This window comes from Phragmites australis, chromosome 5 (assembly GCF_958298935.1).
Source record: "Phragmites australis chromosome 5, lpPhrAust1.1, whole genome shotgun sequence".
NCBI lineage: Eukaryota > Viridiplantae > Streptophyta > Magnoliopsida > Poales > Poaceae > Phragmites > Phragmites australis.
Window position 1 is genome coordinate 29,879,259 of NC_084925.1, and position 9,800 is coordinate 29,889,058.

The 9,800-nt window shown below is 40.5% G+C and overlaps 2 protein-coding genes across 3 annotated transcripts; both read right to left on the reverse strand.

Moving 5' to 3' along the window:
• Window positions 1-1,620: 1,620 nt before the first annotated feature.
• Window positions 1,621-4,493, reverse strand: LOC133919174 (uncharacterized protein ycf23-like). Its single transcript, XM_062363470.1, has 9 exons — window positions 4,221-4,493; window positions 4,027-4,092; window positions 3,270-3,344; window positions 3,064-3,126; window positions 2,904-2,963; window positions 2,711-2,800; window positions 2,266-2,373; window positions 2,052-2,174; window positions 1,621-1,937 (listed from the first exon to the last, which is right to left on the reverse strand). The coding sequence occupies exons 1-9, from the start codon at window positions 4,395-4,397 to the stop codon at window positions 1,809-1,811; spliced, it is 891 nt and encodes a 296-aa protein (XP_062219454.1). The 5' UTR covers window positions 4,398-4,493; the 3' UTR covers window positions 1,621-1,808.
• A 650-nt stretch (window positions 4,494-5,143) lies between these two features.
• Window positions 5,144-9,570, reverse strand: LOC133919173 (ASC1-like protein 1). Of its 2 annotated transcripts, XR_009909900.1 has the most exons (7): window positions 9,277-9,570; window positions 7,190-7,419; window positions 6,943-7,098; window positions 6,584-6,769; window positions 5,925-6,106; window positions 5,681-5,778; window positions 5,144-5,590 (listed from the first exon to the last, which is right to left on the reverse strand). XR_009909900.1 is itself a non-coding variant. In XM_062363469.1 (6 exons), the coding sequence occupies exons 1-6, from the start codon at window positions 9,427-9,429 to the stop codon at window positions 5,747-5,749; spliced, it is 939 nt and encodes a 312-aa protein (XP_062219453.1). In that variant the 5' UTR covers window positions 9,430-9,570; the 3' UTR covers window positions 5,144-5,746. The 2 variants fall into 2 exon arrangements, 1 of the variants encoding a protein (XP_062219453.1); XM_062363469.1 differs by having other exon boundaries at window positions 5,144-5,778.
• Window positions 9,571-9,800: the final 230 nt, after the last annotated feature.

A 9,800-nucleotide genomic window follows, 5' to 3' on the forward strand; every position in this document is an offset into this window, starting at 1 on the left:
ACGTCAAGCGGCGGCGGTCCCAACCAGCAGCGGTGATGATGACCTTGCGGACCCTCCTGAAGATGATCCTGGGGGACATGGATGTAAAATTTCCTTTTCACAGGGTCTTTGTTGTAACATGGGGATATATTGTGCTACTGTTTTAATATAATTCCATTCCTTCTTAAAAAAAAAAGTAGAGACATAAACCTCTTCTCCTTTCTCTTTCTTCTTCCCTTACTCTTTTTTAAGGAGGAAGCTTTATTTCGAATTTTTATTAATATATTTTTAATCTCCAAAAATTGCAAATATGTGCACCTATTTTGGAAAATATATTTTATTAATATATTTTTGGGAAATTGCAAATATATTCTTATGTTGGAACATTTTTATTAATATATTTTGGATCATCGCTTGACCTATCGCCCGTTGGATGATTCTTATCACATGTTGGACATGAGTATAGATGTGTCATTTTTCAAAATAGACGCATATATTTGTAATTTTTAGAAATAAAAATATATTAATAAAAATTTCACTTTATTTTAATATAAAATAATATTCTGACCTCTACACCAATGTAGCCTTTATAAAAGGAAAAAAACAAATGAGAAAAGATTGAAAAAGTATGTACAAAGCAATACTAAATCTGAAATCAAGACTTTCAACCCGAAACCATTCTACACTAAGATAATGAAATGCATGCTTGTTGCAATATCCATGTATCTTCTTCTATCAAGAATTAAGAGGATCTCGAAGACACCCCATCATCCGACATCTTCCCACAAATAAGAGACGAAATTCATAAACATGGAAAACAACCCACACACATCCATAGCCAACATCCAGAGTGGACATGCTTGTAGCATAGTGGAAGTGCATCGTGATGGTGCAAGTCCGACGGGGGCTCGAGGCCCCCGTTCCTACTTCTCCTGTAAAAAGGCTTCCAAAGAAAGCCCTGACAAAGGGGGGCCTAGCTGTAAAAAAAATAGCCAACGTCGACCGATCAGATCACAAACCCATCGCAAAGCCACACCACCCAGCCGACCGTCACCACCGAACAAAAATGGGCGACCGCTTGACGCCGACTACACAACAACCGTACCAACCACAACCAGGTAGGCCACGCAGATCGGGTTGGCGAGCTAGAGTGCCGGAGGACTGTGTCGCCCCTCCGAGCTGTGCTTTCCTCTACCGAGACGGCGTCGCCGACCTCCATCCGGTTGGTGCATGCGCCGCCAGCCATGTTTGGGTTCGTGGCACCAAGGCTGCAACAATCGATCCCTTTCCCAAACCCCCCAGACGAGGATGGAGAGCGTGCCGTCGCGCGCGCCAACATCGCCGCCGGATACCGAAGCGTCAACGGGCCTACCGCGCGCGAGCGAAGGGCAGGAGGTCGTGCAGTCCTCCAGAATGGAGGCAGTGATGCTGCGGTTAATTTGAAATAGTAAAAAAAAATGGAAAATCTGGTACGGAACCATAGAGTCTCCTCTTTCTTCAGACAAACTAATATGGTGGCGATTTATCGAATATCATAGGAACAATGAAATGGTTGCTCCGCAAAGCGCGCTGTCGAAGCGTTGTGAGCTGTGAACTTCTTTCAGACAGTTGTTTCCACGAGAGAACAGAACACGGGACAGATTTGCAGGAGCAAGATCTCAATGGACTTGCACAAATGGTGTCCCCAAACCACAATCTATCTGAAGCTTGGTGTGTGAGCTTAACAAGAAAAGTGGCAGAGGCAAGAGGAAGCAGGAACTGTTGCATGTTTTGTTTACTTCCTATTGGCTGTTCAAGTTTGCTCAGAAAAACAAGGGGGGTTCCTGGCACTAGTGATGAACTGTTCTCAAGTGCTCGGACACATTTCTCGAAGGCAGCCCCATTGCTTGCGCAATGCTTCTCACCTCTGCGATCATCGCCACGACGTCGTTGAGTTTGTTGACAGCAGAACCGACTCCCTGGAGCCAAGAAGAAAATCAGCTCTTATAAAAAATACTTTGACACACCGACAAAGTGAAACATAAAAAACCCTCGAGGCTAAGAAATCTCAGGTACAAAGTACAAAAGCATACCACACCAGCAGCTCCTGCAGTTACCGCCATCGGTGCCGTCACTGAACTTAGCCCTGATGAGCACATCACCGGAATACTGACAGCCCGAGAGATGGAGTATGCCGCGGCCAGTGTTGGTGTTGCCTAACAGTTTTATCGCTATTTAGTAAGTGCAATACGATGAAGGATCTGCTCAGTACAGGATGTTCTCTCTCTTTTTTCCTAGTTACCGTACCTTTTCAATTAATCCAAGAACTCCAGGCTTTGTCGGAATAGAACATTTTCCACCTTCGGTTTGGATGATGTCAGCACCTTCCTCTTCGAGTAGCTCTGCAAGTCTCATCTGCAACAGATTAAGGCATGCGTCAATTATTGTCATTTCAGAAAACTTGTACTCCCTCTGGTGAGAAATTCAGTCGTTTAGGACATTGACACGGTCGATAAAAAGACACACCGACTAGCAATTTTTATTGAAATATGCTATTTTAGGATAAAAGAATCATATATTATGAAATATTTTAAATGTTGATCCTAGTGGCATCAATCTTATATTGTCAATCTATGTAATTCCTCATATATTGATTGTCAAAGTTCAAAAGGTTATGACTGACACAAATCCTAAAACAATTTACATTTCCGATCGGAAGGAGTACTAAAAGTAGTGATAGGGGAATATATACCTGATCTGGCAGGCTCAGTGTGTGAGGAACTGTTACTGACAATGTGATATCTGGAAGCATCTTCCTTGTCTCCCTTGTCAGATTTAGAATCTGAAATTCATTACACATGTATTTTTCTTTCAAGATTGAAATATTGGATTCTGCTAACAAGTAGAAATTTTAGCGATTTCAAATAGGAAAGGTAAGTGAACACCTGCTCCGAAGAGAATTCAATGCCCATCTCGTAGAAAGAATCATAATTTCCAATCTCAACCTGCATGAAAAAAAGGTTTATGAAGGAAAACAGTTAACAAATAAATGTTGTTCGTTTTGAATTTTGCTGTACAGTTCTCCTCCAAAGTATAAAGTCTAACCATTTTGGCACCAGCTTGTACTGCAGAATGGAAGCTTGAAGGATCTACAGATGAGACACAAATCTACAATGTGCAATTCCCGAAATGCACTTAGCATAGCCAACTCCATGGAAGTGTAAAGCCACAAAGGAAATTTCAATTTACAAGTTCCAATATCTCCATGAATAGTTAGCCTTTTTTAGGGAAATCATGAATAGTTAGCTCACCGGAAGGGTAGTAAGATCAAGAGCAAGCTTTATCAACTCCTCATCACATGCTATATCAACATGGGTGGCGCCTCCCTGCAGTTTTTATGACGAGTAATGTTTTTTATGGTATAACATGACTATTAAGATAAAGTACATGCTTTTTGAGGAATGGGAGTAGTATATGTTTGTTGATGCAAAGCAAGATAACTAGATAAGCCATGGCATTGGCTCCCCAAATTCGTTAGCCTTCGGTTACAACAACAACAAAGTTTTTGGTTAAAATTTTAAAATAAAAGAGGCATTTTACTAAACTCCCTCTAAATTTTGCATGTTCTATTTGCACATTTTTTCCATTCTTTAAAAAAAAAAAAAGAAAATCATTGATCTTAGAGCATATGCAACGAAGTATCATTCAACAGCTTAAAAATCATCCAAGTCAATCGTTGGAGAAGATTATGCGATGGCAAAATATATATGCAGGATGCATTTGCAGAGGGTATTTTGATGATGCAGCTAACTTGCACTGATATTGACTTTTCCAAAATATACTTCACAATTAAGGTATTGGGTGAAGGATATTGAGTGATGGCCAAATCTTCTTAGTACATAATAAAACGAATCCTGAGTTATGTTTTGTGAGAGATTATGATACCAATTTGTCTTTACAAGGAACCAGGAAAGACCTTATCGATCTCTTTCTTCTTTTTAGCATTATCTAAAGGTCTGCAATAACAAAACAGTGACCACAATCCGAAAGAAAATTTATTATGCACACCTTATCTGCAGCTGTGACAACAGCTGCAACATTGCTCCTGTCGAAATTCTGAAGCCCAGAAATAATCTGCACAGTTCCAAAAAGTCTATAACTATCGAAAGTTCAGCAAGGAAAGCCTATCCAAACATAGCAATTATGGACGCGACATTAAGCTTCTATTTTCTGAAGATAACACTACATAGTATCTGTAGTACCTTGAGAGCCCTGTTCTCGCGGAAGGCCTTGAGGACGGAGTACTTGGCGGTGTCAGAAGCCGAGGCTCGCACGGCAAACGGAGCTCGCCGGGAAGCTGGCCGGCTCACCGCCGGAAGGCACTTGGCCGCACAGAAGGACGGAGCCTGAAGAAGTCCTGGTGTGGCTGGTGCTGCCATGTTCTGGCTCCCCTAGGCTAAAGGATTTTGGGAGGGAAAGAGATAAGATTACAATGCACACGAAAGCCCGTGCTTCTATTGTCTTCCGGCGTGAAAATATCTGTCTGAAATAACGATGGAAATACCCGGCGCGGGTAGTGTTTGGCCATACCCGTGCCCGCGAAAGTTTCGACGTCCGCGGCTTGCGAGGTTCTTTATTTTAGTTTTTTAAAACTAATATTTTAAAAAAGAATGAGACATTAAGTTTAAAATCTAGTCTCTTTTAGCACATCAAAATACATAGTATCACTTGCTACGTATAACGTGACTGTCAGTAGTCTTTTGTCACGTAGTCTTTTATCATATCAAAGTATATGACGTGACTTACACTTTAGATCAAATCATATGTATTATGGTGATCACATGATGAGTAACCATATATATTTTGGCATGATAAAAAAGGTTAATTTCTAAAAAAATAATATGCCACCTACTTTTTTAAAATATTAGTAAAAAAGAGCTAAAATAAAAAAAAATTATGCGGCATGCCCACCCGTGGATGGGCGAGCTTATGCCCGCCGACCGAGGGCATGCCCGCCTACCCGTCAATTATTTCACAGGAGCCCAGCAGAAATACACAAGTGCATAACCAATGAGTTGTGAGAGAATGGAAGGGAAATAATAGCATCAGCAACAAGATCAAAGACGCTAAGGAAAGATGCATGCTGCAGCCAAGCATGCAAAAGGACTCATGAACACACACAAGCTGTGAGAAGGTTTTACTAGTACAAAATTTCAAACAGAGTCATCTGGCGTACAAAATTTATCGACAGATCGAAACACTTTATAACCAGAGTTGTTTTTGGTTGTCACATTGGTACTACGGTTACTGGTACACTTAAAATCTCTACAGAGTGAGCAGTCAAAGAATATTGTGAACGAAAAAGATTTTGGAGTGCAATTTCTCATGCAAACATAATACAACACAAATGGGTGACCGAGACAGAACAAATCATAGCTCGTCTCTAATGAATTTCGTGAGGAACAATGCTCATCCTCCCATAATCTGCACATATTCTTGAAATCCAGGAAAACAATACGTGTCCAGGAAAAGAACGTAAGCTTGGGCATTGGAGTTGATGCTCCTGGCATCATCGCAATACAGAAAACAAGATGGCGATCAGGAGCGGACCCACGTTCAAGGATGAGGGTGCCTAGGACATCAGATAATTTTTCGTTTTTCAGTGATCAATCATATATAACAGGCCATAGGACATCCTTAGTCTAACAAGTGAGACCCGAACCTCAAGCCTAACAAGTAGGGCACCCGATCATTTTTGTTCTAGGTCCGCTACTAATAGTGATGCCAATCAATCTTCATGGTAGTCTTCTTCTTCAGAGTCTGTATGGAAAGCATAACAAAGTAAAGTTATAGCAATTCAAATATTTTAACCTCAACAGAAGTTGGAAGAAGCTAATTATAAGTAGAACTTCTCCCCGTGAGCAAAGAGAACTGATTTGCATATGTAGCATACGGACAGTGCTTACCAGATCGAACATCATCTCCAACATTTCTTGTCTTGATTTGTCTCACAAGCATCCGATATATTAAAACCCACCAATATATATGAAGAACAAGTAGTGAAAATAGAAGAGAATTGAACACATAGTAGTATATAGGACCGTCAAAATTGTGCTTCTTTTTATCCAACGTCAATAAGACTTCATAGCTGAAATATATGGATTTAGTCAGAATATGTGCAAAGAATCGAAACACCTTCATGCAGTTTGCTTCTAAAGTAAAGTACCAAATCTGCACGGTAACTTATCAGAATTTTAACATGTTGGCTATAGTAATTTGTTAATATATTTTGGACACCAAATCATATGATTAGCAAAGTGAACAAAGGTGTGAAATCCCTAATTACTGCCAGTGCCGCATACAAAACTATCCCAGACTTTAGTTGTGTGGCCAATAGAAGTAAAATTCTGCCGAATATAAGATGTTACCACAACACTAAGAAGGTCTGTTTTTAGAGGAAGTCCCCGTCCAGTTTTCACAATAAGAATTGGGTATAAAACAAATAAGAAAACAATGCCTGCCTTCAAATTTCATACATTCAAACAAACCTTTTATTCTTCCAATATGGTGATTTTTCTTGGCATAAGAGTCTGATAGACTACTGAGTCAGAATAGAACAATTTACCTTGTACTTCTGAGAATCCAGAACGGAAAATATGTGAGGCGGAGAAGAACCCATGAAACAACAAAAAAAAGAAATGCAACATTGGCAAGCCAATCACAATGGCTATACTTGGACATCTTCCCTACTTCCAGGAATACGTCACTTGCATCATGAATTGCCAATACTATAGAGCCAACTCTAGCAAATCTGGTTGACAAAGGAAAAGAAGTTTGAAATTAAACAAATTGTCTGTGAAAGGAGCTAAAAAAAGAAATAAAGAAATCCGTGATGATGATTAGGAAGTCCTTTGCTACTGAAAGAATGATGTTGCAAATTCATGAAACACAAAAGCTAACAATTATTCGAGATAAGAAACGGACCTGAACACATAAGATAGAACGATCAGAACAACAGTTGCAACATGATGTGACATTGACACGCCGAAGTCTGAACGCTTTGTTTCCCAAAACATAAGTGCAAATATGGAATATGTGTAGAATCCAGCAGCATACATATATACAGCCTTGAGTTTCAATCTGAGAATAAGGGCACAACCATAAGATTTAGATCAGCCTGAGAACCAGCATGAATTTGTATCAGAAAGTACAGTGGAAGGATCGGAATTACTTTATCTTCTGATCAGGCCAGACCTGTTCTCCAGGTCCCACCCAAAAATATTTGGTATTAGTGAACCAAGGCTCATTATATGTGACTGACAAAGATAAAAGCTCTCCAGATAGGAAATAAACACATTTCCAAGCCGATTCCTTGAATTTTCTTATTTTCTTCCTTGTTTCTTCTATTTCGTTATCAGCATTCTGATGTCCCCTCCCAAGTATAAGCCTCCTTGCAACCCTCTGAAACAATTACAGAAAAGGGAAGGAGCAAAGTTGTATTGTTAATACCAAACTTCAAAAGGCATATCAATGGTTAAAAATAAATGTAGAAGAAACAAAACTGTGAAAAAAAGGTGGGTGAATCTAAGGAATCATTTGAACACCAGACTATAGAAGCATGAAAGTTTCTTTTGAAGGATGCCCATGATGGAGAAGCCTGTTAATGCAACCCTTTCCAAACTACATATTGCAAAAGCATAAGCAACTGCAAATCCAATAAAACCGGCTTAATTCGCTCAATACTGATGCAAATTATTAGAAGGGAAATAAATACGTCTCAAGTTTAAAGACAAGACAAATGATAACTATGGCTGGGTACCAGAATTCCATTATCCAAAATTTGTATACTGTGGTTGCCATTTCTTTCTATAATATTTTTTTGTTAAAAAACATTTTCAATTTTTTCCTAATGGAAGTTAGCCTCACCTAGCCTTCAAGTTAGTAATATTTATAAATGGACATAATTTATTCTACTGTAAGGCTTGTAGTTCCACGAAACTAGAAATATAAGAACGCTGCATTTTCATGTGCAAAATACTTTTTGCTGGCTGGTTAGAATTACTTTCTAGATCAGAATGTTCACACATATAGCTAGCACTAAAGATTCGAATAGCACACTGATTCCAAATCACCATAGAAAGCTTAACATATAAAGCCAACATGCATTTCAACAAAGCAAACATCATAGCTCAGTGAAAGTGTTATGGTGTGATGGCCATCGGACGTGGTGCAGCAGCAGCAGCCATGCAAGATTGCAGAAGCAATAGCTGGGCTAGGTGCCGTGTGCTCAGCTTAGGCAGCAAGACATTGATTTGCTAGTTTGTTCACGTTGTTTCACGGCTGTTAGCAGATAGGATTTGCTAGATTGTTAGGAGATAAGATTAGATGATCCTTAAGCTAAAGAGATCAGGGTGTTAGTTCATTTGTTAGGCACGTCTATATTTAAGAGGCGCCCTCCTGTTCCCTCACGTCAAGCAAAGAATAATCAAAGAAACTCTCCTCATGTACTCCCTCTGTTGTAAGTATCTATCTCCCCAATGCTCTTCTCCCTCAAGCGCCCTCCTTTCCCTAGCGCTTTCTACCTCATGTCGCTGTCCGACATTACTCCAATGGATGTTTGCCCAATAGAAGCCAGTGAACAGAAAGTCCTGGTGCCAGAAAATCATGAGGTACTGCTTTCACACTCCACATCTGAAACTTGCAAGTTTGTAATCCCCAAAAATTGTGGTATTTCTGCCCTCTCTTATGCCAGGAACTGCTGGCAGACATCTTCGTCAAATCTAAATCTCGTTACCTTCTACGTGGAAGCTGCATACCATTAGCATTGGAGTAGTTCTGGATTCAGGGACCACGAGTTACAATGAAACAAAACTCACACGCTACACTAAGCATATTTCAGTGGCCACTCTGATCAAATTTAGACATCCGAACTAGACAGTTATTAGACGATATAGGAGTCCAAGAGGGGGAAAATGCTATGATTTAGATCTTCCAAAGAATCTAATCATTTGAGCCCCAAAAGAAATAATCACTCAACCAAGTGCTTTCGACGTGCCAAATTAAGCACAAACACCGCAACACGCAACGCCTAGATCGCTAAAAATAGTGACTTGTACACAAAACACCAAGTTTAGCCGAGATGATTGTACTTGTACAAACTATGACTAGAGCTGGGAAACCCAACAAAAGCTGAATTTTGAGGCGGATTACTCAGCAGCAAGCGACCACACTCGTACCACGCGCGCCATCTTCAGCACAAAGTCGAACCTTGACTGAATTAAGGAGCAAGACGGCAAGACTCGATTTTTTTTTACGCACCTCGAAGACGAAGCAGTCGAGGAAGAAGCGGACGGTGGGGAAGAAGAGGACGAAGACGGGGAGCGCGAGGAAGTCTTCGTACGTCGGGTAGGCCTCGCGCTCCCAGTCCACCGCCGTCAGGAGCTGCTCCACCGCCGCCACCCTGAGCCCCATCGCGGCGCCCACCGCCCAGCTCCGGCCGAATCGAGACCAATTTCGTGGAGTCCCGTGGCGGTGGCAGCAAAAAGATCGATGGCGTTGGACCCGATTCGGCGGTTCTGGACTGGAAATCTCCGGGGGGTGGTCAGGACTGCCTCGCCTCTGTTTTTTACTACTTGTAAAAAAAAAAAGTTCACTTTTTTTGTTCCTCACTAATTTTCCTTTTTTATTTTCTTTTTTAAGTCTGGTACTTGTATGGTATCATGCTACTGGGTATTTAACTATTTATCATTTTTATTATATGAGTGACAACAGATTTATTATTCTGACATAATGTCAATGGCTCGGGTGACTCTATATGTCAGTGAGATATCAAATTGACACAT